Source organism: Myotis yumanensis, unplaced genomic scaffold, assembly GCF_028538775.1.
Source record: "Myotis yumanensis isolate MYYU_CA2020_CCGP unplaced genomic scaffold, mMyoYum1.0.hap1 SCAF_12, whole genome shotgun sequence".
Lineage (NCBI taxonomy): Eukaryota > Metazoa > Chordata > Mammalia > Chiroptera > Vespertilionidae > Myotis > Myotis yumanensis.
The window spans coordinates 7,980,369-8,008,365 of NW_027223763.1; the positions used below are offsets into that span (position 1 = coordinate 7,980,369).

Sequence of the window (27,997 nt, forward strand, 5' to 3'; positions counted from 1 at the left end):
GTCCTTCCACTTTTATAAAACAAGAACTTAAGAATTGTAAAATTCTAGTCAGATTGGTGACCAGATTTGTTTATAAATATTTTTGTTCTCATTTACTTATTATTCCTGCTAAATAATATAGAGATGGAACTTCCATTACTTTGAGCAGCTGTATGTCAGGGATGCTCTGGAAAGATGTTGCTAGGGCTCTGGACCTGGTTCAGGTTGTTATTAATCTTCTAGGCCAACCATATCAACTGCCTTATTCATCGTTTTCATTATTTCTTGGGATTTGACGTTTTTGCCTCTGAAAAAACGTCATAGAGACTCCAACCTCTGAAAAAACATCATAGAGACTCTAACCAAGTTCTGCGTCTACCCTTACTTATCTCAGCAGGAGTGTTAAAATTAGAAGGAATGAAATTTAATATGATAGTTCCTGCACTAGAATAATTTCTGATTTTTAAAAGATTCTAAAGCTTGTTCCTAAGATTTAGAAGACTATAGCAAAGGGTAAACGTGATGAGCTGTGGCTGAAAAAGCTAAAAGAGAGGGAGGAGTCAAGGATTTTTCCATGCTCTGAATTGGATATTAGTCCAAGTGATGAAAACGAGGGAGAGGAGCACGAGTTCTTTTTTCTGATCGGCGCTATTTGTGGTATCTGCAGGTAGATGCAGGGATCTGTTCCTAGGACAAGGGTTCTAAAGATGCCCACCTGTCAGTTATCCTGGAGACGGTAATGTTCTTGATCTATCCAGAGCAGCGTTGTTTGTTTTAGAACGGCAGGCTTAAAGCCATTATTCCCACTGTATTCTAACTTGAATATGTTCAGTTTCTGTTCCAGATGATCGGGCTGAACAACGAACCTGTCTCATTTGTGGGGACCGCGCCACAGGCTTGCACTATGGAATCATCTCCTGTGAGGGCTGCAAAGGGTTTTTCAAGCGGAGCATTTGCAACAAGCGGGTATATCGGTGCAGCCGTGAAAAGAACTGTGTCATGTCTCGGAAGCAGAGGAACAGGTGCCAGTACTGCCGCCTGCTCAAATGCCTCCAGATGGGGATGAACCGGAAGGGTGAGTGGTGCTTGTGGCTCTACTATCCACCCTTCATCCATCACTTTACCTTTCGTGTCAGCTTTAAGCCTTGGAGTTATTCATTTCCAAGCCTGCACTATATGCCAGGCCCATACTCATAACCCAAAAATGAATCTGACACCGTTCCTGCCTACAGGGACCTCCCAGACTATGTGGGGATAAAGACTCGTGAGACTTTAAGGATTCTGTGAGAATGCACAGGCTCCATGTGGCAAGACCCCAGTTAACAATCAAGTACTAACTGGGGTTTATATTGCTCCACTAGTTCTCCTGGCAGGGTGTGATGACAGGAAGTGGGATTTTTGATGAAAGATAAGAAGGTAGTGGGTCCTCTGACTGTGCTATCATTTTGTTTGTTAGAATCATGGCAAACTTAGAGGCTAGGTATGCTCAGGAGTCTGTGACCATGTTGGTGAAGAATTTGGGATTTGTTGGGAAGCTTTCTAAGAGTCATTAGCCAGAGATGACCAAAATTAATGGGTATTGTAAGAGGATTTATCCAGAGGGCAGCTTTGAAGAATGGATTGGGTGGGAGATGAAGAAAAGTCACCTTGAAAGTTTTTAGAGAGTGAAAAGAAAGGTATGAAGGACTTGGGGTGGGGGGGGATGTAGGAGAAGTTCATCTGGTAGGAGCTAGTGACATACTGGCTATTAGGCAGCAGCAAAAGTTGAAGTTGAAGATTTGGATTAATAGTACTGACCCTCCCGCCTGGCCAGAGTAACTCAGTAGTTGAGTGTTGACCTATAAACCAGGAAGTCATGGTTCCATTCCTGGTCAGGGCACATGCGCAGTTTGCCGGCTCGATCCCCAGTAGGGGGAGTGCAGGAAGCAGCTGGTCAATGATTTTCTCTCATTGATGTTTCTATCTCTCCCTCTCCCTTCTTCTCTGAAATCAATAAAAATATATTTTAAAAAAATAGCACTGACCCTCCCAGGAGAAAAAGTCAGACTGAAAAAGCAAGGTGGGGCAAAATGTTGGCCTTGCTAATGCTGGGTTTGAGGTTCCCTAGAAGGACACATACAGATGTCCACCAAGGAAATTGGACATCTAGAATTGGAACTCAGGTGAAAAGCCCTGCCTGCAAGATGGAGTTGTTGGCATAGAAATGGGAAGACTTTGTTAGTGGGTAGAAATCACCCAAAGAGAACTTGGATGCAGAAGAGGGCCAGTGTCCCAACTGTAGGATGTTTTCATTGATGGTGGAGAGGAGTAGTTCAGTGGAAAGAATGGAGGCTCTGGAGGCAGAGGGTGGTGACAGACTAGCTCTGTGACCTTGGGCAGTTAGTTTGTTTTTTATCTCTGATGCTCAGTTATCTTCCCTGTAATATGGTCTGATAATACTTAATCTTTCAGAGTTCTGTAGAGAATGAATGTGACAATGTATAAAAAGTACCCAGCAAGGTGTTAGGGATTCATTAGTATGCAGGGGTGGGGGTTAGTTAGTCTGACTTCGTGAACTGGTCAAATTGATCTATAGCAGTGACCCTTCCTAATGCCGCGACCCTTTAATACAGTTCCTCGTGTTGTGGTGACCCCCAATTTCATTGTTACAAATTGAACATAATTAAAGCATAGTGATTAATCACAAAAACAATATGTAATTATGTATGTTTTCCGATGGTCTTAGGCAACCCCTGTGAGAGGGTCGTTCGACCCCCAAAGGGGTCGTGACCCACAGGTTGAGAACCGCTGATCTATAGCATTAATGAGTGCAGGCATCCAGATTGTTTTTTTGTGGGTTTTTTGTTTTTTGTTGTTGTTAATCCTCACCTGAGGATATTTTTTCCATTGCTTTTCAGAGAGAGTACAAGGGAGGAGGGAGGGAGGGGGGGAGAGAGAGAGAGAGAAGAGAGAGCAACATCGATGTGCAACACATCGACTGGTTGCTTCCCACACATGCCCAGATGGGGCAGAGAGCGAACCAGCAACAAGGAATCTAACCTGCGACCATTTGGTGCCTAGGCCAGCGCTTTGACCATTGAGCAACACTGGCCAGAGCCAGATTGCTTTTTTTTTTATTGTGTGTGGGGTAAGAAGAACCTTTTGAAAATTTGGCCATCATGAAAAAAGGTAAAAGATATAGAAGAAGGTCATTGAGATAAATTTAAATCATTTATTTATAATACTAATATTTATGAGCACTGTATGTACCAGAAACTCTTCTGCACTTTCTATGTATTACCTCATACACACAACCAACCCTCTTATTAACTATTACCCTCAATTTACAGGTGCAGCTTAGGAAGGTAAAATGATTTACCCCAGATATTAGTTTAGTGGTGGTGTCAATGTAAGAATGGCCAAATCTGTAGAGAATTTTCAGAAAAATTTATTTGAGCCAGAAAGAGAATATACCTGGAAGCAGGTATATCAGACTGAGAGAGGTCAGTGCTTTGGAGAACAACAGTTTGCTGTTTCTTTTATGCATTTTGAGATTGAGAAGGGAATGTAAGGAAGATTACAGGGCAGTTAAGATTATGCGCTGTCTTCAGGGTGGTCATGTGGATTAGATTACAGGGTAGTTAAGATTATGTGCTCTCTTGAGGGTAGTTTATTTCAAAGGTGTGGTAACCTAGATGCACAGAAACAATGGACAGGGCTTGCTTAAGGCAAAGATAAATCTTTTACTAAAGAAGTAATATGCTTGGGACGTGACTACCCACCATGACCTTCCCAGTTAGGAATTTATGATCAGATCACCTTGTGAGGTTACTTTCCATAGAATCCCTTTTTTTGTCCACACTAGCCACCAATATCAAACAAGAAATGTCTTGAAGAGAGTTTGTGGTCATCTACCCACCTTTGCCTGATTTGGTGGTGGTCTCCAATTTTTTTTTTTTATCTCCCTTTGTTACCCTCACTGTGAAAAAAATTTTTTTTTGTTTGATTTTTGGTGGGGTTTTGTTTGTTTCACTGTGAAGATTTTATCAAAGCATATTTGTGGGTTGCCTTCTTGACTAAAATGAATCATCCGGCTTTTCGGTTGGCGTGTGAGATTCTGAGGCTTCCAGCCAAACTCACCTGTTTTAGGAAAGAAGGAGCTTAACCTCTTAACCTTTGTAACCGTAGCAAGATGACTGGAGTGATGGGAGGGATGGGAGGGATGGGAGCTGCCTGCCAGGCCCATTCGCTTGCTGAGCAAGCAGGCTCAGCTGCCTGGTAAAGGCTTCCTCTAAGAGGGAAACCCTGCCACCTCCTGGTTGGTGCTGGGAAAGTGGAATTAAAGTTGCCATTGGAATATTTTGGGGAATATTTAAGGAATCAGGAACTGTCCTGCATGGAACTGTGATGTTCAACTCATAGTTTTATGCATTTTTCAAAACCTATAAAATTATACACCATAAATTTTACTGTATGTCGTGTTTGTTTGTTGGTTTGTTTATTTTTTAAAGTAACCTGGGTGTGGGAGGAAATGCAGACTGTGACAAATGAATCTAACTGAAGGGAATGGGAAGAAAGGAGCTGACCTTGATAAAACAGTGTATTGATTTTATACTGTAAGGTTGAAGACAAAAAGAACCCCATACAAACAAAGCACCCTAGTTTGTAAATTTGTTTCTCTCAGAGTTCTCACTACTTTATTTGGGAACTAGGGTTGAACTGACAAGTAAATAAATATATTGTAGATAATGAAAGTCAGGTTTCTAACATCAGAAAAAGAAGTGATAAATCAGGAAAGGGGAAGGATAGAATGAAACCTCTGGTGCCAGATGGAAATCAGAGGGATCAACATGGAATCATGCTTAGGTGGATTGATAAAAATACAGATAGAAAGTGTGGAGATGCGTGAGTTGGTATACATATATATAGCTCTCCACTGAAAGTGGCTAAAGCAGTGATACCGCAGTAGCAATGAGCATACCTAGCACCCAGGCCTGGTTTCTAAATATCAATAAAAGGAATCCTTGGAGAATTGATTGATTCTAGGACTGAGGCAGGGAAAATGTAAGGTGAGCCTGGATAGGCCTTGCCAGGTAGCTTAGTGGTTAGAGCATTGAAAGAGGGCTCCCAGACAACCAGGTATGATTCTAACATAGGCTATGTATGTGGCTATGTATGTTTTCCCCTCCAAATACACAGCAGGAAAGACTATGTGTTGCCTCCATTTCACAGATGAAGATACTAAGGCTCCAGCAAAGTTGAGAATGGAACCTTGGTTTTTTTAATTCCTCTGTTTGGAGAAAAGAGGCTGGGGAGAGGGAAGGATTAGTTCCTGAGTATCTACTATATAAGCCAGGCTGTATGCTTGATTCTTGAGCTGTATTGTTTTATATATAATCTTTACAATAGCCCATAAAAAAAGCTTCATTAGCCCCTCTTTATTCTTCAGTAAATTTTATTTATTCTGAAGTTTTATTTATTCAGAGATGTGAAGAAATTTATCTATATGTACAGACAAGGCAGAAACAGGATTAGACCCAAACTTGTCTAATTCTGAAGTGTATAATCTAGGGATACCAAGAATGACGTCTGCTTTAAGGAAAACGAACTTCCGGGCAGCCTTTCAGTTACCACAGGTACTGAGTGTTGTTACGATTGGAGCCCTCACCTTTTGAGGTAACCAAACCTGCCCCAAGGACTTTCTACATTCTTCATAGTAATTTTTTTTCAAGTAGGTATATTATAGCAAAGCTTGTTCTCAGCCCTAGCTGGTTTGACTCAGTGGATAGGGCGTTGGCCTTTGGACTGAAGGGTCCCAGGTTCGATTCCGGCCGAGGGCACATGCCTGAGTTGTGGGCTCAATCCCCAGTGGGGACGTGCTGGAGGCAGCCAATCAATGATTTTCTCTCATCATTGATGTTTTTTTCTCTCTCTCCCTCTCCCTTCCTCTCTGAAATCAGTAAAGAAATGTATTTTTTTAAAAAAAAGCTTGTTCTCATATGATGCCATTAGTTTATCCCCTTACTCCCTCCAAACCACCCTCCACAGTGGCCATCACGGATTTTTCGAAAATGTTAGCCTGACCTCATCCCTTTTCTGCATTCTGTCATCCTCAGGCTCCTCTGCTAAAGGGCATACTCTGAGCCTGGCAATCAAGGCTCTCTGTGATCTGGCCTTAGTTGGCCTCTCCAGCCTCATCTCTTGCTACCCTTCTCTCTCTCTCCTCATCCATCCAGATTGAACCACTTGGAAATTCCCAGAAAGAGCATTCCATGCTTCCTTGCAGCTTGCAGTGCTGTTCACTCAACTTGGAGACCTTTTCCCTTGCCTGCATAAATCCTGATCATCTGTTAAGATTCAGTTTAGCAGTTGTCTTTTTTAGGAAGCTTTTCCAGACACCAGAGGCTATTATTGCAAATTAAGGGTTTCTTCTCTGTACCCCCGTAATAAGTGCTCCATCAATGATGATAGTAATAGTATTAGTAGTTGTAATTCTTAATGAGGTTAGTACTATTTAAAGGATGCTTTTTTACAGTTAGAAAATGCTAAATAGCCCTAGCTGGTTTGGCTCAGTGGATAGAGCGTTGGCCTACAGACTGAAGGGTCCCGGTTCAATTCCGCTCAAGGGCACATGCCCAGGTGGCTGGTTCGATCTCCAGTAGGGGGCGTGCAGGAGGCAGCCAATCGATGATTCTCATCATTGATGTTTCTATCTCTCTCTCCCTTCCTCTCTGAAATCAATAAAAATATATTTTGAAAAAAAGAAAATGCTAAATAAGTTTTTCCTTTTGTTGAATCACCTGAGTGGAAAATCAATGGCAAGGGAACTCTACCGACTGCCTTCATAGGGAGGAACGATGAAAGTCAATATTCTGATTAATTTTTTTAAAAGTAAATAAAAAAATGCATTCTTCTCATTCAACAAATGACTCAAACTCACACTGGAAATAAAAAATATTTGAGAATGAAAATATTCTTTCTATTCCTCTCCTGAATTTACCAAAGTCTTCAGATGTGTCATCCTGATGGGATATTTGTAACTGTGGGACTATTAATAATGCAGTCACTTTGGTTGAGCATATTGAATGTATAGAGGGTGTATAATGTGTACCCGGCACCTTGGGGCCCCAAAAGTATCTGCTATGAGGTAGGCTGGAATAAGAGTATGTGCTTTGACCAGAAAGACCTGTTTTAATCTTGGCTTCACTAATTACTACCCTGTGCTTTTGGCTAAAGAAGTTCTCTTTTCATGCCTAGACTTCTGTGGGCATGCGTCTCACTCTTGCTTATGTCTCCCTTCAGCAATCAGAGAAGATGGCATGCCTGGAGGCCGGAATAAGAGCATTGGGCCAGTCCAGGTGAGTTCTCGGTCACACTCTGTGATCCATCCTGGAAGCCCAGGGTTCCAGATGCTTACCTTGATCCTCTCATCTGCTGCTGGGATTGTGGGTTCATATGGTAGTTCTATTTTTAATTTTTTTGAGAAACTCTATACCATTTTCCATAGTGGCCACATCATTTTTACATTCCCACCTTACAATGCACAAGGGTTCCAATTTTCCACATCCTATTCAGCATATGTTTCCTGTTTTTTCTATCTTGATAGGTATGCCATGATATCTCATTGAGGTTTTGATTTGCATTTCAAATCATGTTGAACATCTTTTCATATACCTGTTGGCTGTTTGTATGGTTTCTTTGGAGAAATGTCTATTAAAGTCTTTTGACCATTTTTAAAAAAGGTTGTTGGTTTTTCTTTTTAATATTGAGTTGCAGGAATTCCCTGTGTATCTTGGATATTAACCCTTTATCAGATATATGGCTTGCAGGTGTTGTCTATCATTCTGTAGGTGGACTGTTCACTTTGTTGGCGGTTTCCTTTATTTTGCTGAAGTGTATTAGTTTGCTGTAATCCCATTTACCTGTTTTTGGTTTTGTTGATTGTGCTTTTGGTGTCATATTCAACTGGCCGGGTAGTTCATTTGGGTAGAGTGTCACACCAGTACGCCAGGGTTTCGGGTTCGAGCATTGGTCAGGGTACTGCAAGAATGCATAAGTAAGTGAAACCGATGTTTCTTTCTCTCTCTCTCTCTCTCTCTCTCTCTCTCTCTCCCTCCCTCCCCCCCCCCCTTCTCTCTCTCTCCTCCCCCTTCCTCCCTTCCTCTCTCAAATCAATTAAAAAGTATTGCCAAGAAGCTTTTTCTTTGTGCTTTTTTAGAAGTTTTATATTTTCAGGTCTTATATTTAAACCTTTAATTCACATTGAGCTGACTTTTATGTATGATGAGATTCTAATTTCATTCTTTTGCTTATGGCTATCCAGTCTACCCAACACCACTTGTGGAAGAGACTGTCCTTTCCCCATTGTGTAGTCTTGGCATCTTTGTCAAAGATCTTTGACCATATATGCATGGTTTATTTTGGGGCTCTTCTCTCTGTTCCCTTGGTCTATATGTCTGTCCTTATGCCAGTATCATACTGTTTTGATTACTATACCTTTGCAATATGTTTTGAAATGAGGAACTGTAAGGCCTCTAGCTGTGTTGTTTGGGGTTCTTTGGACTTCGATAAGAATTTAAGATTGTTTTTTCTATTTCTGCAAAAAAACACCATTGGGATTTTGATAGGGATTGCATGGAATCTAGTAAACCTCTCAGTTTATGAGCACAGGATGTCTTTTCATTTATTTATGTTTTTAATTTCTTTCAGCAGTGTGCAGGCTTTTCACCTCCTTAGTTAAGTTTATTCCTAAGTAGTTTATTCTTTTGATACTCTTGTGAGATTGTCTTCTTAATTTCCTTTTTGTTTATTCATTATTAGTGTAAAAGTACAACTGATTTTTGTATGTTGATTTTGTATCCTGCAACTTTGCTGAATTCTTTTATTAGTTCTAACAGGTTTTTGGTGGGATCTTTAGGGTTTTCTACCTAGAAGATAATGTTATCTGTAAACAGAGATAATTTTACTTCTTCCTTTCTGATTTAGATGTCTTTTATTTCTTTTTCTTGCCTAGTTGCCCTGCTAGGACTTTCAGTACTATGTTGAATAGAAATGTTAAGAGTGGGCATCCTTGCCTTGATCCTGATCTTAGAGGAAAAACTTTCAGTTTTTCACCATTGTGTATGAGGTTAACTGTGGGCGAGTACCCTGTGTTGCTCTCCTTACACCTCCAAACTCTATTTAGAATCAAGGGAACTGATGTTAGAGAAACCTATTTCATCTGTCACTGCCTTTGACTTTTTGATACTGGACATATAATTTTCCTTTTACTCTTTTACTGTTTCGAGGGTATGTTAGAAAGAGAGAGCTGTGATTTCCAAGTTCTTAACTGTGTTTAAGCATAATTAAAAATAAGGAATAGAATTTCCATTTATTGACTCCTGTTATGCACACGCACTTTATAACTTATCTTAGATTAACCTCCCAAATCGATCTGACTCAAACCTGCATATTTCTTTACCACAGCATTCTGTGAGGGAACCCTGAGCTATGAGGAAGGTTGTATTATCTCTAGTATCTGCTAAAGAGGAGGGAGCTGAGGCTTAGAGAACTTAAGTGACTTGCCCAGCAGTAAGTCTAATTGCAGATGAAATTTGAACCCAGCTTCAAGCATTCCCAACATGTTCCATCCCCTGTTTAATGCATCAGTGATTTCCCAGTGTCCTATGGGAGAGTTGGGTGCAGGCTGACTTTGACTCTCAGCTGGAATAAGCTGATGTTACCAGGACTGGCCCTTTTTACCCAGCTCAAGTTATTCCATGCCCACCGCGCTCTGTTCTTGCTCTCACCACCATCACTTGAGACTGCTTCAGTCTGGGCCTCAGTAGATATCTGTAGTTTGATGGCACCATCTGTCTTCACATGTCTTAAAAAATGCAAACAGTGATTTCAGTGTTCTAAGGACCTTAAGAGGAAAGGTTTTGGGTTTGTCTGTGTGTGTGTGTGTGCAACATATGACTGAATAAAGAAAGACAACCCCTCCAATTCAATATGCAATCCAAGCCATTTGAGACCAATCACTCAATTTGTACACCAGTTAAATGTTACTTGTTTTCCCTCCAATTCCTGTGTGCCAGCTGTGCTTTCACTTCTAAATGCCACCTGTATTTATGAACAGCTCAAAGTTTCCTTACAGGCTCCTGGAGCCAAGAATTATGTGGGTATGAGTTAGACAGACTTAGGAGACAGTGTCCTCCCATTCTTTTCATAGGAACAAGAAATAAAAATTCATCTGGCCCTTCCTCTTCAGCACTCACTCTCCTTCTGCAGGCTGAGGTTAGCCAGTAAGGGTTAGACACTTTATAGAAGTGTTTATCTACTCCCTATATGGTGTAGCAGCTAAAGCACTGGACTGAATACTTGGATATTTTGGCCTCTTCCTCAAACTCCTGCCCAAGCATGGGCATGCCAGTGATCTTGGGCAAATCAATTCATTTATCTGAGCTTTCTTACTACGAATATCCACGTGAAGGTTTGTGGTCAGTACTTAATAAGTGAGCACTTGTTCAGTTACCCATCATGCATTTATTGAGTACTTAGTTATTGTTTTTAAAATCCTGTCATAGTCTCAGGTCTTGTAGAGGATATTTTTATGCCTCATTACCATAAATGCTATAAAAAATAACACTAATGATGAAGATATCATTGTCAGCCTTCCATAATTATTGCTATGGGCTAGGCCCTTTTCTAAACATGTGATCATGTATTAACTAATTTAATCTTCACGTCAATCCTTTGAGATAGATACTATTATTCTCTCCACCATATATATGAAGGATTTTAGGTTCAAATAATTAAATGACTTGCCCAAGATTGTACAACTAGAAAGTGGCAGAAGTAGAAACTAGATTAGAACAATGGTGGTCTGACTCTAGAATTCATACTCTTAACCATTATGCTATTCGAACCCTCTCTCAGAATGCATGGAATTATGAGTGGACAGAAAAAGGGCCTAAAATTTTGTCTAGGTGTAGTGATAGAAGGATTCACAAAGAAAGTGACATTTGAGTTGGGTCCTAAAGGGCAAATAATACTTTATTATTGAAGAGGGGCAATTCAGAGGTAGGAAAGAATAGACTCAAGGACAAAGAGGAGTGATGAAGAACCTAGAGGCTTTATGGCTTGAGAGAGGTAAATAAGCAAGAGGAAGGCTATGGGGAACTATGGTGCTGGGAAGCAAGCAACCAGGCCATCGTAAATTAGTGATGAGCCTGGAGAATGGGGGTAGAGGGAAGTATGGGGGTATCTGCATTTCTCTTTAGAAGGTTTGGGAATCCCCGTGAAGTTGAAATAAGTTCTCAGTCTTGAAAGAACAGAAGGAATCCTGAACACCCAATCTAACATGTATCAATTTCTTCTCAAAGATATCAGAGGAAGAGATTGAAAGGATCATGTCTGGGCAGGAATTTGAGGAAGAGGCCAATCACTGGAGCAACCATGGTGACAGCGACCACAGTTCCCCTGGGAACAGGGCTTCAGAGAGCAACCAGCCTTCACCAGGCTCTACTATGTCCTCCAGGTGAGCTTCATCCCAGCATCATCTAGAGATCACCCAGAGAATGGAGCCATCTGTGCTGGGTATTCCTGCCAGTCTGTCCCAGTCACTGTATCCTTACTTCCTCAGTCTTTTGGGGTAGGGTTCATCATTTCACAACCCATTTTTGCTAAGGACCTTGAAAATGTCAGGTCTCTCCTACAGACTGATAAATGCAACCTGGGTACATACATTCTTTACCTAACAGTATAACATTTTAAATGTAGCTATTTTCTCTCATTTACTTTATCACTGAAATAAAACAAGCCACACTGCAGTTATAATTTCTCTGCCTCCGCAAGAGTGAAGCTTTTCACTTTATAAATTTTAAGAAATAGGGAAAACTTTTTAACCTAGTAAGACTTGCTGGAATACCAATTTGGCGACTTTTGGTTCAATAATGGTACCTTAAGTTAGTTGTTAGGTGTGAAATACAGCCATCAGCTACCAGAGAAGGCATTCTTTCCCCCAGAAACCTCTCTTACAGAAAAGGGATCAACAAACTGTCTATAAAAGCCAGGCAGTAAATATTTTAGGCTTCTCAGGTCTACAGTCTGGGCTCAGCTACTCAACTATGCCATCGTAGTGCAAAACAGCCAGAGGCAGTATGTCAGTGAACGCGTGGCTGTGTGCCAGTCAAACTTAATTTACCAAAACGGGCCATGGGCCGTAGTGTGCTGATCCTGTTACAGGAGGTGCATCTAGGTAAAACTATAGGATTTTTAAAAATTGGTTGAGAGTGGCTATATTTCTCCAAAAACAGGTAAAAGAAAGATAAGAATCTGCCTTTCTCTTCATATTGTAACCTTTATTCATTCAGTTGTTCCTTAGTTTGTTCTTTCCTTTGAATGTTTGGGGAGTTGTTGCCACATGCCAGATTTGTTTGCTAAGTGCTGGCTTTGGTTTGTGGCCTGGCAAGGCGTTAGCATGTCTCTTCTTCAGTTTTCTTAGCAGCAAAAACCAAAGTACTCACCTTTATCATCATAGTCTGTTGGTATCCATTAAACAGTCTCTAACCGTGGCACCTGTATGAAGAATTCATTTAGCCAATATTTACTCAATATCTACTTTGCCAGTTCCTGGGTGTCCAGTGGTAACCCATACGTACACACACAGAGTCCCTGTCTAGTAGAGGACAGGTGCATGTAACCATTATGTCCCCGGCTTGATGGAGACAGGCTGCATGGGCAAAGAACACCTGAGCCACCTTCTGGCTCATTCCCTTTAGGGAGGAAGTAGACCCTGCCAGCTTCTGACTAACATGAGACTCTTCTCTCCAGTAGGTCTGTGGAACTAAATGGATTCATGGCTTTCAGGGAGCAGTACATGGGGATGTCTGTGCCTCCAAACTATCAATACATACCGCACCTTTTTAGCTATTCTGCCCACTCGCCACTTCTGCCCCCACAAGCTCGCAGCCTGGATCCCCAGTCATACAGTCTGATTCAGCAGCTGGTGTCAGCTGAGGACCTGGAGCCATTGGGCACACCCATGTTGATCGAAGATGGGTGAGTGAGCCCTGCCCTCTTTAGCCCTTGCAGCTTCAAAATGCTCCCTACCCTACATCCACCTTCCTCTCTGCCTGCTTTGTCCCAGGCTTCAGAATATGTCAGGAATAGTGAGTGATGACTCGGTATTAGAGGGCAAATCTGTGCTTATCCTTGAAGTCAGTGGTCCCTCATTTTTCTCTTGAGCATCTTTTCTTATAGAATTGGGGCCATTTATCAATCCCTGGGGAATTGGGAATAAATGGCTTTTGTTTCTGCTTAGGCCTAGATAAGCCAGGCCCTGGAATGGGTCTGAGCACTTGAGCGAGAGATGAGCTATAATTCTGGGTATAATCATACATCAAGTCTAGGCTCCTTAGCCAGACACTGAAGGCACCAACTGGTTATAGCCTGTCTGCATCCCTAGCCAAAATACCCATGGAGCCTGGTGCCATGTGCTCTCTGCAGGCCTGGATGGATGGAAGAAAATACTCTTTCACTCCTCTGTCAGCTCTACCTGAATGGATAATAGTTCAGCGTTTAGGCTACCCATTGCTGTTCCCATTACTCCTTTGGCCTGGAGCATATGCTGTTTGAGTATTTCCAAGCTTAGAAACCCTCCAGAAGGTATCCTGAGATTTCTTAAGCTAGTCTCTAATTTCAAAGAGGAAATTCAAGTCTCTCCCTAGAAGAAGGCCACACAAAAAATTTATAAATCTGGACATGTGGGTGTGGGGAAGAGTCATGCCAAGGGGCCTTGAGAGAAAGCACACTGGGACCCCCGTGTCATCCGGCCCAGAGCTGAGAAATGCCCTGCTCTTTCCCTCCTGCCTTAGCTTAGAATGGCTGAGCAGCTCTGACTCTAGTGCAGTGGTTCTCAACCTTCCTAATGCCGTGACCCTTTAATACAGTTCCTCATGTTGTGGTGACCCCCAACCATAAAATTATTTTTGTTGCTACTTCATAACTGTAATTTTGCTACTGTTATGAATCGTCATGTAAATATCTGATATGCAGGATGTATTTTCATTGTTACAAATTGAACATAATTAAAGCATAGTGATTAATCACAAAAATAACATGTAATTATATATGTGTTTTCCGATGGTCTTAGGCAACCCCTGTGAAAGGGTCATTTGACCCCCAAAGGGGTCTCGACCCACAGGTTGAGAACCACTGCTCTAGTGCCTGAACTCTCACCACCAGGGGGTGCAGTGAGAGCAGGAAAAGCTTCGGAACTTGTTCTGGTCTTTCTCAGCCATTTGGCACCAGGCTCATTTTTCTGCCAGACTGTATTAGGTGGGCACCAGATTCCCCTAATGGAGCTGGAGCCCTCATTACCAAAATAGTGCAGGAGTGACTAGGAATTTTCTCTAACACATGAAGCATTAGTAGACGCCAACATTAAAAGTCGTAATCCCTGGTAACTGCACACATTTCTGAGCCTTCGTTCCCCCTCAGCAACCTTTTCTCACAAACCTGCCTCTCTGGCCCTGAGTTTGCTGCTGGCCCCAGTCCTGCCCCTTTATCAGACTGAATTGATTGGAGCTGGAGATTCACGGGGATAGGCAAGGAGCCCACTACCAGAACCCCTTTGTGCCCTCTGTGCCCTAGGAGTTTCTTCTCCCTGTGCCCACTTCCTCACCCTCTGGCCACTGGAAGTGACTTTCCCCTGTCTCTACACCTTAGATATGCTGTGACCCAGGCGGAGCTGTTTGCCCTGCTTTGCCGCCTGGCTGACGAGCTGCTCTTTAGGCAGATTGCCTGGATCAAGAAACTGCCTTTCTTCTGCGAGCTCTCAATCAAGGATTGCACGTGCCTCCTGAGCTCTACATGGCAGGAATTAATTCTGCTGTCCTCCCTCACCGTTTACAGCAAGCAGATCTTTGGGGAGCTGGCTGATGTCACTGCCAAGTATTCACCCTCTGATGAAGAATTACACAGGTGAGGGCTGCTGGGGAGCAGTTCCCAAGCAACCAAACCATTGCCAGTAGGCTTGCCTGGCACTCCAAAGGATGAGCATTAAAGCCCTACTCTGCCACTGACTGGCTTTGTGACCTTGGTCAAGTCTCTGATCCTCAGGTCCTGAATTTATAGAATAGGATAATCATACAAATAACAAATGGGATAATAACAACTTCCCCACAAGGTAGTTCTGAGGAATAAATGATATTGTGCAGCAAAGCTTAGCAGAGTGCTAAGTTGTTATTTTTATCACATCTGGGTTACTGAGGTAAGATCATGTATCTGGGAGAAACAAAAATCTAAACTTTGCTTATAAAGTGAGAGGCTCTGAGATATAATTTACAATCGGAGGGTGAGACCTACTGTGTGCCAGGCACTGGGCTTGGCACTTTATATGATTGTCTTCCATGTTTGTCACAGCCTCCAGCATGATAGGTATGTTATGCCTGTTTTATAGATGAGAAAACTAAAGTTCAGAGAGACCTGCCCTTGAAGGTTTTGGGTTTGAATCCTGAGCCTGGATTTGAACCTGTGCCTGTGCAAAGCTTAGGTTCTTTACTGCATCTGAGATGCAGTGAGATGATAAGAGCATGGGGCTGGGAGACTGTTGGTTCTCCTCAATGTTTTCTAGCATAAAGTCTCATCCCAGCTAGCCAGGATCCTTCTAACCTCCCTGTGTAGAGCAGGTCTTTTACTTACTCTGGAGACCTGGATCACATGGTGACACCCAAAATCAGGACAAGTGATCTGTTGCTACAACTTTCTGGCTTATTAGTTTATCCACATGAAAAATAAAGCTTAAAAAGACATGTTAATAATTTACCTTTATTGGACAATCCTCCTATATAATAAAACCCTAATATGCAAATCGACCGAACTGCGGAATGACAGGTTGCTATGATGCGCACTGACCATCAGGGGGCAGACGCTCAATGCAGGAGCTGCCCCCTGGTGGTTAGTGCACTCCCACAGGGGGAGCACCGCTCAGCCAGAAGCCAGGCTCACGGCTGGCAAGCACAGCGGCAGTGGTGGGAGCCTCTCCTGCCTCTGCTGCAGGCGGACGGTGAGGAACGAGGGTCCCCGGACTATGAGAGCCCCAGACTGCGAGAGGGCACAGGCCAAGGTGAGGGACCTCCTGCTCCACCACCCCCTACCCCCTGCCCAGTGCATGAATTTTGTGCACCGAGCCTCTAGTTTAAAATAATGGAAGTCATAGGATTCCAGAGCACCAAGAAAGAGGGAAGAAAAGATGTCCTCATCAATGAAAGCTGGAGAGAGTAGGGTTCCAGTCCCCACACTTTTCTACACAGGACTGGGGTGCACCTCCCTCTCAATCACGTGGCAAAAAGACAAGCTGAGACTTAGGCTGGAAGCAAAGCTCCAACCCCCTCAAGCCCTGTGCACAGCAGAGGGAGGGAGTGTTGACTATCTTCCCTGTTTTCTAATATTTCCTTTTCAGTGATGCCTACTGGCTTCAGAATGATCTATAAATGGCATAGTTTTGAACCCAGCTGACACTTTGTCCTGTAAAAAGATACATCTGATTTTGAAAATGACCTAACCCCTTGTCTTGAGCCTCTAATTCATTGTTTCCAACAGATTCCTATCTCCTGCTCTGTAACTTGGGGCTGACTGAGTGTTTGGATAGCAGTTAGCCTGCTCTAATATATCAGGGTTTGCAGAGCTGGCCAAGCAAGCCCTGTCCCCAGTTTGTCTGGAATCCACCAGTGCATCCTGGGATTGTCTACAAAGTGAGTCCGTGGGTTCTGCTCCCTCTAGAGCAGTGGTTCTCAACCTTCCTAATGCCGTGACCCTTTAACACAGGTCTTCATGTTGTGGTGACCCCCAACCATAAAATTAATTTTGTTGCTACTTCATAACTGTAATTTTGCTACTGTTATGAATTGTCATGTAAATATCTGATATGCAGGATGTATTTTCATTGTTACAAATTGAACATAATTAAAGCATAGTAATTAATCACAAAAACAATATGTAATTATATATGTGTTTTCCGATGGTCTTAGGCGACCCCTGTGAAAGGGTCGTTTGACCCCCAAAGGGGTCGTGACCCACAGGTTGAGAACCGCTGCTCTAGAGTGATGGGTTTTCCTAGGCCTTCTGCAGGTTGGCAGGGATCACTGGTCGTGCAGGGCTCTCTGTGGCTTTGAGTTTCCTAAGGCACTCCATTTCACCGCATCCAATTCCTTGTACCTCAAGAGCAAGGGAGGGGCCAGTGGCAGCTGAGTTAGTGAGGAAATGCTTATTTCCTAGGAAGGCTCCTTACCAAGGAGAATCTAGAGCTACATTGTCCAGTAGTAGTAGCTGCTAGTCTCAGGTGGCTTTTTAAACTGAAGTTAACTAAAATTAAAAAGTGAATTCTTTATTTGCACTCGTCACAGTTTCAAGTGCTCAATAGCCACATGTCGCCAGTGGCTATTATTTTGGAAAGTACAGATATAGAATATTTTTGTCACCACGGAAAGTTCTGTTGAACAATCCTGACTCGAATACATGTTGCTGCTGAGTTCTCAAGTGGGTTCAAGGATAAGAAATAGATTTGTTGTTAGGATTCTTACTCAATTATGGAAGCCTTCAATGGAAAAAATTCGAGTTACACTGCAACATGTGAGTTCTACCTCCTGTGTGTTGGGGGGAGTGTGGGAATTACGATGATGCAGACGCGGTTTCGGACTCTGAGGTGAGAGCCCCTATTCTTGGTGTCGGGGGTTGGGAGACACAGAGCAGATACAGTCTGTAATCTCGGGTGATACTGGTGGAGTTTGAGGGGCAAGTGAAGATAGTGTACAAGCATAAACTAGGATTCCAGAGCACCAAGAAAGAGGGAAGAAAAGATACCCTCGTCAATGAAAGCTGGAGAGAGTTCCAGTTCCCACACTTTTCTACACAGGACTGGGGCGCACCTCCCTCCGGCACACTCAATCACATGGCAAAAAGACAAGCCGAGACTTAGGCTGGAAGCAAAGATAGGAATCTGTAGGGAGTAAGTCCTCTACTTGCTTTATCAAAGAATGCTCCCAGGAGAAAAGACATTTGGGCTGCATCTTTAAGTGTGATTTTTCTTGGTAGATTATAGAGAATAGGAGGAAGGAGGACAGTAAAGCAAAGTCCTCTAAGTTGCGGTCCTGGATAGTTGCTTTGTTCAGGGAGCCAAAAGCAGTCCTGTGGATTAGGGTATAGAGAGAATGTATCTGAGCATAGAGTAATGAGGGAAGAAATGACTGGAAAAAAAGGTACAGAAAAGACAGGTCATAAAGATGCTCAAATGCCAATCTAAAGAATTTGGATTTTATTGTGTAAATGGTTAGTATTAAGTCATAGGATACTTTTTTTTTTTTAAGGCCACCAAAAATTTTGGTTGCCTCCCCCCCAGAAAAAATTGGGAGAGAGAGAGAGAGTCATAGGGTACTTTTAAGTGGAGTAATTATGTGGTCAGATTGCATTTTAGGAAGCTCTGTGACTGTAAAGCTCAGGATGGATTGGTATGGACAAAGCTATAGGACGGTGGCTGGGTGGGAGGCTGTTCCTTAGCCCAGGTAAAAGAAAGCAAGGCCTGGACAAGGCAGCAGGGACTATGGGAATAGTGCAGCACAGGGTCAGGAAATGGCAAAGAGGCAAAGTCAGTGGGACTTCAGTGAGCAAAAAAGTTGGGGATACTGCCACTCTCTTAGCCAAGATGGTGGAGCCTGAGCAGAACAGGCTGAGAGATGAGCCACTCTGAATTTGATTTGGGGTCTGTTGAATCTGAGATGCATGTGGAACTGCCCAAGCGGTCAGAGGAAATGGAGCCATGAGAACCTCTGGAATCAAGTTCATCACTGTAAAGCAGTCCCCTCTCTGCTAGAAACCCAGGGTGTGGCATCTATAATTGGCCATAGCTCTTTCCTACCTCGCCAGCTTCTGCGCTATCCCACTCCCCCAAAATGCCTTTACTTTTGCACAACTTGAGTGCAAGTGAGTTCCTGCTGTCATGAAAAGGTTTTTCCCAGATGATGCATGACCACCTCCTTTTCTCTTCTCAAATATTGAATCAAATTTATGGTGCCCATTTTCCTTAATCAGGCTGTTATCAGACAGTGAGCCTGGGTGAATTTGATTTAAAGCAGATTGTAGCACCAGCCAGTGACTGCTCCCGGCCCTAATCAAGACTCCTTCACTCTCACGAGAAGATGCCTTGCACGAGATGGGCCTTAATGGGCACTTGTATCTCAGGAGCACTAGCGGCCCCTCCCAGATTCCCTGCTCAGACCCTGGCTCTAAGATTCAGGAAACACGCTTTTCTTTTTGCTGCGATCATGGGAGCGCTGATGCTGATGCTATTAATAATGGTAATAGTTAAGAATTATAGGCTGTTGATTGTGCCAAATTCCATCTTACAAACATATTTTACAACATATGTTAGTCCTCACACCACCCTAAGAGGCTGCACCAATATTATTCCAGTTCCTTAGATGAGTTTCAGAGAGGTGAAAACTCAAGGTTAGGAAGCTAGAGAGAGCTGGAGTTGAGATTATTACCTAAATCTGTTGTGCTCCAAAGCCCAGGCTCTTTGCCATTACCCTGTACTAACTTCATTAACCTTCTCAATAGTGTGACACTCTGGGGTGTGTCCTGGGCTACAGTCTTACTTTTGCTCCTGTAGTCTGTGTGGGTGCTCAGAGGCAGTTCCTCTAGGGTTGTGGCTGGTGACTGCTCCCGGGAGTTAGGTGCTTTTAGATGAATGAAAAAGAGACAGCTGCCCTCTCCGCCCCTTAATGGGACATAACTTAGATAGTGTCAGCTTCAATTGCTGACTGAATGGTCCAGTGGTTTGGGGGATCCTGACAGGAATGTTTTCCTTGTCCTCGCATGCTTGTGTAATGGGAACCCAGAAGAAGAATGGGTGTTTTTGTCCAACTTTCTGGCTTTGAATGCTGATAATTTGTAGACAGGGAATACAGGGGCGTTAGAACTGTGGAGTGGGCAGATGTGGAGGAGGCACGGCTGCAGGAGAAAGCCGGCCCATGAAACAGAGAACAATTTGTTTATCAAGGGGTGGGATGCGGGTGTGGAGGAAAGCTTTGCAGTCGGGCTGTGGATAGTGAGTGGGGGCTGCTGGGCTGGCTGCCATTCCCCACCACTGCTGCAGGTCCATGGTGGTAGCTGGTCCTAAGAAATTTGGAAAAGAGATATGTGCTTTCCCCAAGAGAAAGGGCAGAGCTGGGGCATATGCTCAGGCCAGACACTCAGGAGCTCCTTTGTGTCTCTTAGTTCAAGACTCGGCCAGGAACCAGGTTGGCGCTCCTGGCTAGGGGTCTGGCTGGTAGCCACACACCTGCAGGTGCTGTAGTGCCAGAGTGAGCCCTTGGGGCAAGAGGTTGCTGATTGAGGGCGAGTGTTATCTTTGCTTGCTACACTGCTCGGCCACCAGACAGATGCTGACACTGGTGCTCAGCCTACACCCACCTTTTTTATACCCTTCCCCATGCCATCCCTGCCTCACCCCTCCAAGCAGATACTAGAGCGAGTTTTCACTAAAGACCTTTTCCTCCCCAGAACAGAAGTAGCCAACCAAGTACTGTGATGAGGGATCCTCACTCCTGGGCACAGTGCATCACGGAAGCCCTGCATGCAGTTCTGGGTGGGGCCCTGCCTGAGTTCCTGTGGGAACACAGAGGCCCTGTGGTAGTTACCAGTTAAGAGCAAGGCAATCAGGGAGTAGACAGTGTAGTGCTGAGAAAATGGCAGGTTTGGAATTAGAAAACTTGGGTTTAAACCTTGGCCTACCACCCCTTAGTTAGTTACTGTGTAACCTTGGGGAAGGTATATCTCCTGCTTCTTCTCCCCAAACTTGAGGGGATATTACATATCTCACAGGTTATCAGGAGGGTAAAATGTAAGAATGCAGTAATCTCTGATCCTTTGTTTCCACTGTGAACAAGGAAGATGTTAGCATCCATTTTGGGAATTTGTTGGGAATATCCACTGGAATAACATATGTAGACTATTTAACAAAGGGCCTGGCAAGTAGCAATCAATCAACAAGTGGTACAGTGGTAGATACGCTTATTTACAGTGGTTATTCAATATACTAGTATTGAAAAAAATCCGCATTATTAACCGGTACACCTAGTAAGTTTGCCTTATCAGCCAGTCTGGGAAAATATCATAAAGTCATAAAAGCCGTTGGGTCAGAGAGGAATGGAGCCAGCCGTCGAACTTCAGATCAGCAGACTGAAAGAAACACCAGCTCAGACTGACAAGGAGCCTAACCTCGAGGTTGAGGGTCAGAGATCCGATTGGAAGGAGCTGCTGCTGCGGCTCCCCCTGGTGCTTGAGAAGTGCAGGTGCCGCTGGCCCCAACCAGAGCCAGGCTTTCCCCAGGGAAGAGAAATGGTCGGCTTGCCCCAGAAGCCAATCCCCTGCAAAGCCTACAAAGTCAATGCAGAAAGTAATAGTACATCACCAGGTGTCCTGGACCCTTCCCGGTTAGGACCTTCTTGCCTGGCATGGGGCTGTATGATTATGTTCAGTACCAGATCTGAACACAATTACCAGGAAGCAGCCTTAGGCTGAGCATCTCTGTGGCTGAGATGCATCTAAGACCTGTCTGGAATGCTCCTAGAAGGGTGGAGGCTGGCCTGACCCCAGCTTTCATAAACGCTGGCTTTCCCATTATGCCTTCCCCTCCTTGGTTTGGTGATATTTCCATCTCTGTTATGAGATACTAGGGGCCCAGTACACGAATTCGTGCACTGGTATGGTTCCTCAGCCGACTCGCCCAGTCCCAATCAGGGCTGGCCGGCAGGGGGAGGAACCGGGGGAGGTTGGCTGTGGGAGCGCACTGACCACCAGGGGGGCAGGCAGCTCTTGCATTGAGCGTCTGCCCCTGGTAGTCAGTGCACATCATAGTGACCAGTCATAAAGGTCACTTAGGCATATAAATATATATATTTCCCTCTATGACCAGGGTATTAGTCCCCTATCCTGGCTCTCCTTTGCCTAAAACTTGGTCATTCCTCAGGGAGCTTACGCTTAATGTAAAGAAAGGAGTTTTGAGTCTTCTCTGCTAGTGGATGTCACCTTAGATACCTGAAAAACCAAGGCCTTGGGAAATTGGTCCTGGTTCCAAGTTCTAGTTCTGCCACCACCTAGCTGCATGCTGTGGACCAGTCCCCTCTATTCTTTGAACTTCAGTTTCTTATCTGTACAGGGGTGATGATAATCTCATCTCACCTGTGGGCCTAAGAAAGTTAAATGAGATAATGCACACAAAGTGCTGGAACAGAGACTGGCCTGGCACAGAGGCTCAGTTAACGCTTCCCTCCCTCCCTAGCTGAAGTCAAGGATGCCAATAAAACATGTCACTGTGCATACCCTCAGCCCTGCTGGAAACAGTGAACCTACATGAATACAATCAGCAGCTTTTTCTACATTGTGGCTGAGGCTCGCATAGAGTACAAGGCAGCTGCCACTGAAACTGAAGCTGCATCTCAACAGTAGCAGTATATTAATGATGTCATATTTCTCCACACTTACATCCCAAACTCCTTTGTCCCTTGTTACCTGAGCAGGCATGCACGATTATTGTACAGAGAAGGACCTCAAAGTTTAGAGGGGTCAAATTACTTTCTAAGGGTCAGAGCTTTTTTTTTTTTTTTTAATCCTCACCCGAGGATATACTTTTATTGATTTTAGAGAGAGGCAGGGAGAGAGAAATATCAATGTGAGAGAGAAACATTATTGGTTGTTTGCCATACATGCCCCAACGAAGGATCAAACCTGCAACCTAGGTATGTGCCCTGACTAGGAATTGAATTCACAACCTTTTGGTGGACAGTAAGCATGTCAAACTCGCAGCCTGCCAGCCGCTTGCAGCCCACAACAAATATTTTTGCAGCTGAGCCGATATAACGATATATAAGAAACGTTTTAATAAAAATTTCAAAACTTAATTTTTACAATATCGTTATACGTAATTATTAATAACGAACTACAACATTCGCTAATGACTGATTACTAATAATCGTGTTGCATTCATTTTCCTTACGTGCCTTATGCACAGGCGCACCATTTCTCTCCACTAATACTAGCAGCCAATTGCCACGTCATTAGTCTTGTACTGACTTGTTTGGTGTACACAACAGGAAATACTTCGCTTTCAGAGAACAAGAAAAATAGATTTATTTGTGTTACGCTTATTAATTTGTGCAGTTATTTAGTGTCTGGTAAGTTAATGTTCAAGAAAAAATATTAATTTTTATTAAAATGTTCTATTATTTTATGTTAACAATTATTTCAGCCCTTTATATTCAGCATGTCTCTATCGAAATAAACCTATATTTCTATGAAAATTGAAGCTTTTTTTTGTGTGTGTGGCCCGCATAAACTTAAACCTTGTTTATTTGGCCATGTTAGCCTTTGAGTTTGACATGCTTGGTGTACAGGATGACGCTCCAAGTAACTGAGTCACCCAGCCAGTTCAAGGTCTCATAACTTTTACATGATGGAACTGGATTTAGATTTGATCGACCCTATCTGACTTTAGGAATAACAGCTTGTATGAGCTGCCTTGCGTGGCCTCTAGACAAACCAGGGATCCCCTGTTCTTCACTAATAGTTCTGGATTCCATTTCTCCCAAGCTCAGCCTCTTTCCTATGTCAGATGCCTTACAGAGCTGTCAGAAACCAGCCTTCCCTGGCCTGACCTCTGCTGGCATCAGAGCCCACTGTTAACACCTGTGTCTGTTCCCCAGATTCAGTGATGAAGGGATGGAGGTGATCGAGCGGCTCATCTACCTGTATCACAAGTTCCATCAGCTAAAGGTCAGCAATGAGGAGTATGCTTGCATGAAAGCAATTAGCTTCTTAAATCAAGGTGAGTGCTTGGGTGTGGGAAGAAGGGGCTTTTTTTTTTTTTTTTTTTGCCAGTGAACATTTTCCCTTACATTTCATGCCCCCCTTTCCCCTCAGGACTGCCACACAGAATGTGACACCCCTTATGGGTACCAGTCTTAGAGGGCCTATCAGCATTGTGCCCCTCTGTAGTGCAGGGCATGCTTTGGGGTTTTTCTTCAAACCTAAATGCCACAGTCTCTATAACTCATAGCGGAAGGAAGAGGATTCGCTTTGTTTAGTCATTTTCAATGCATTCAATGCAGACACCAAGGACAGTACATGCGTCATTTAAAATATGTACCAAGTTTGCCAGTGACTGAAGAAGAGCAGAGTGACTGATGAACCTATTGGAGATAAGGCCTCTGCGACAGGCTGGCATGCTTCTGAGTCCCCTTCAGGGCAAAGTGGGGTTCACCAAAGCTCACACACGCATATCAAGCATAGCTATTAACTAGAAGTGTGCTGGATGTGATTAACGTGGAGTATTACCTGCTAAGTGTTGCTTGGTAGCTGCTGGTAACCAGAGTAAAAAGGAGAATTTGTGTTCTCTTTTTTCCAAAGCAGCGTGTGAGTGCTCTGCTCTGAGTAGAGCTGGGCTCTTTTGCTGCCTGTGACATTGAAGTGCTCTGTTCTGTAGTTGGTTGCCCCGTCCAGAGATTCTTGGCCCTCCTCTTTGCTTACTTCCCCCCGCCCCAACACCTCCTCCTGCTTCTGCACCATTCGTACATTGATCTGTGTGCCTCCCAGAGGCCAGGCCCTGTGGTGACCATTAAAGACATTGAAAAATAAAATAGATTCCAGGTTCCTGGCTTCAAGAATATACTCTGATGGCATGTGACACATTATTGGAGCCTCAGATTGGGGGAGAGAAGTAGCACCTACTTGGAGGAGGAGAATTCTAGTAGGGCCTCAAAGGCTGGGAAGGATTTATAGGTAGAACTAGAGGCCCGGTGCACGAAATTCATGCACTCTGGGTGCGGGGGTCCCTCAGCCCAACCTGTGCCCTCTCGCAGTTCGGGAGCCCAGCTTCTGGCTGAGCAGCGCTCCCCCTGTAGGAGCACACTGACCACCAGCGGGCAGCTCCTGCATTGAGTGTCTGCCCCCTGGTGATTGGTGTGTGTCATAGCGACCAGTTGTTCTGCTGTTAGGGTTAATTTGCATATTACCCTTCTATTATATAGGATATCCATATATATTATATAGGATATCTATATATAAAAAAGGGGTTAGGTGTGTGTGTGTAAAGAAATGAGAGAGAACTCTATCTAGAGTAGTATGAGCAGAAACCCAGGAGACCATGTGAGTATATGTACAAGCATGAATGTCTAGGTGTCATCAAAGTTCCTGATTGGCTCCAACAAAGGGCAAATTTAAAGATACTGTGAAGGATAAATTAGGAAAGGTAGATTGTCAGATATTGAGTGGTTCAACATCAACTGGTGCCTGTTTGTGTCAAGCCCTGTACTGGGAAGCCAGGTATGAAGTTGAGAAAGATACCACTTAGTTCTCAGGGGGCTCAGTCTAGTGATTGTCCTGTATATTTTTTATTCTTTATCTGCTTCTCTCCCCTCATTTAGAACTTTGTTCCTTCATGTCAGAAAGAGAACAGATCCTCTATGTGGCAGTGTTTAATAACTTCTAACTGAAATATGTATCTATTCAAGAAGTTGGTATTTCCTCCACATTAGAAAACTCTCTCATATCCTGTGTGGTTCTCTTCCCAGATATCAGGGGTCTGACCAGTGCCTCTCAGCTGGAACAGCTGAACAAGCGATACTGGTACATCTGCCAGGATTTCACTGAATATAAATACACACATCAGCCGAACCGATTTCCTGACCTCATGATGTGCTTACCTGAGATTCGGTATATTGCAGGTAACATTCTGGGTGCTGGCTTTCCAACCCTTCCTTGCTTCTCTTAGCTTGTGAAGAGAATGAGACAAGCAGTGTTTTCAGATCCTCATTCCAGGCCCAAGACCAACTGCATAAAAGCAGTACTACCCTTGCCCTCGGTTTTAGTCCGCGATGTAACGAGAAGCGCGAGTTTTCTCTGTAGGGAGGAGGATCTAGCATTTCCTCACACCTATGCTGTGCAGGGTGCTTTGTGGCCTTTATCACTGAACCTCAGAACACGCTCTGCAAGGCTGGTGGTTGGTGATATTATGACTCGGAGTTTCTCAAGTTAACTGTTTCTGGATTGTAAGCTGTGAAAGGGTGGATTTTATGTGAATTAATTATATCTCGATTTTAAACATTAACTTTGTTTCATAGAATTGCCTATAGGTTTTTAGGGGATCATTCATTTAAAGCAATATCTTTAAAATAATTTTTAAATCCTTTGTTTGTAAAGGAATTTTTGTTGGTGTTTTGTGGTCTTACCTTGCTGAGTTTGATATTTAAATAGGCCATTGAGCTGTAAAGGCCTGGTTTTGGTTGTCATTGCTGCTCAGCTTCATTGGTAGAGATTGTTGTTTGTAGTCACCAGCACTGACTGGGGGTGCTCAGAAGTGGACCTCTAGACAGAGCTTGCTCCTGTCACCTTAAGCAGTACCAGTTTGAAGGGAAAATTTTTCAGTTTGACATTATTCAACTTTTTTAGTAGAAATTATTCTACTTTTTGGGCCCAGAGTAATCTACAGATGTGAACTGGAGCTCAGCTGTTAGAATTTTAAGGATGTGTTGATATTTATGTCTCAGCATTTTCTTTTCTTTTTTTTTTTTTTTTTAAATATATTTTATTGATTTTTTACAGAGAGGAAGGGAGAGAGATAGAGAGTTAGAAACATCGATGAGAGAGAAACATCGATCAGCCGCCTCCTGCACATCTCCTACTGGGGATGTGCCCGCAACCAAGGTACATGCCCTTGACCGGAATCGAACCTGGGACCTTTCAGTCCACAGACCGACGCTCTATCCACTGAGCCAAACCGGCTTCGGCTGTCTCAGCATTTTCAAAGTGATATTCTACCAAATGAGATATTCATCAGGCACTCTCTTAAATAAACGGAGAATAGTAATTACCCCCCTCCCCACAGAGCCGGCTTCTCAGCCCTGGCAGCACTTGGGCTCAGCGGGCAGCTTTTAGGACATACCCAAGCTTGGGTTACACCTCCAGAGAGCCTGATTCAGTGGGTATGAGGGGGCCTGGGCATCAGTATTTTTAACTCCTCAGGTGACTCTCGGTGCGTCCAGGAGAACCACAGCCCAATATTTATAGTGTACATTAGCACACCGAGTGCTCTGAGAAGGCCTCCAGTAACGAAACCTGTAGGTCCTTTTTAACCCTGGATTTCTCAGTACTTTTACTAACCCGTTATACTACTCTGAAAAGCAATTTTTATAGAATGATAGCGTCCATCAGGAAAAAAGAGAAAACAGGATATAAGTTTCTCGTGGTATTTTGGCTTTAAGAGGACATCTAGGAATCCCTCTCAGTTTCAGATTCCTCATCTGTAAAATAGGGATAAAAGGTAATATCTGTCGCACAGAAATAGCATGAGAATTAAGTGAAATGATGCATTTAAGCACCCAGCATAGAGTAAGTATTCCCTGGATAATAGCAATGATTATAACTTTCACCTCGGGCCCTAAAATGGGCCTGGGTATCAGGATGTTAGCCAGTCTGTGTCTTTGTGATACTCCTTGTACTTTCCTTGCCCCAGTCACTCAAAAAGGCCACATCTGCTCTTCAGCCCAACTCGAGGGACATGCTCTTCCACTAGCGGCCACTGCTAACTCTTCTCTTCCCACTTTGTCCCCAGGAAAAATGGTGAATGTGCCCTTGGAGCAGCTGCCCCTCCTCTTCAAGGTGGTGCTGCATTCCTGCAAGACAAGTGTGAGCAAGGAATGAGCTGTTCCCGGCACCCCTCCTCAGGCCAGCCACAAAGCCTTGGGTGGGCGGGACAGGCTCCAGAAGAAAGAGCCAGAGAGACCAAGGTGGAGGCTACGGGGGCAGCAGCGTTCCGGTTGCCTCCATAGCAAGAAGAGTGTTTGTTTGTTTGTCTGTTTTTTTAAGCTCATTTTTCTATATATTTATTTCACGACAGAGTTGAATGTATGGCCTTCAACATGATGCACATGCTTTTGTGTGAATGCAGCCGATGCATTTCCTTGCAGTTTACAGAATGTGAAGATGTTTAATGTAACAGTGTTGT

At 43.7% G+C, this 27,997-nt stretch overlaps 1 protein-coding gene across 1 annotated transcript; it reads left to right on the top strand.

Moving 5' to 3' along the window:
* Positions 1–807: 807 nt before the first annotated feature.
* On the top strand, positions 808–27,983 carry NR6A1 (nuclear receptor subfamily 6 group A member 1; the record flags this gene model as incomplete). Its single annotated transcript, XM_070430031.1, has 8 exons — positions 808–1,054; positions 7,261–7,316; positions 11,322–11,476; positions 12,775–12,999; positions 14,668–14,922; positions 23,700–23,821; positions 25,566–25,718; positions 27,605–27,983. Coding segments are annotated over 8 exons (1,302 nt in total), but the record flags the coding sequence as incomplete, so codon positions are not given.
* Positions 27,984–27,997: the final 14 nt, after the last annotated feature.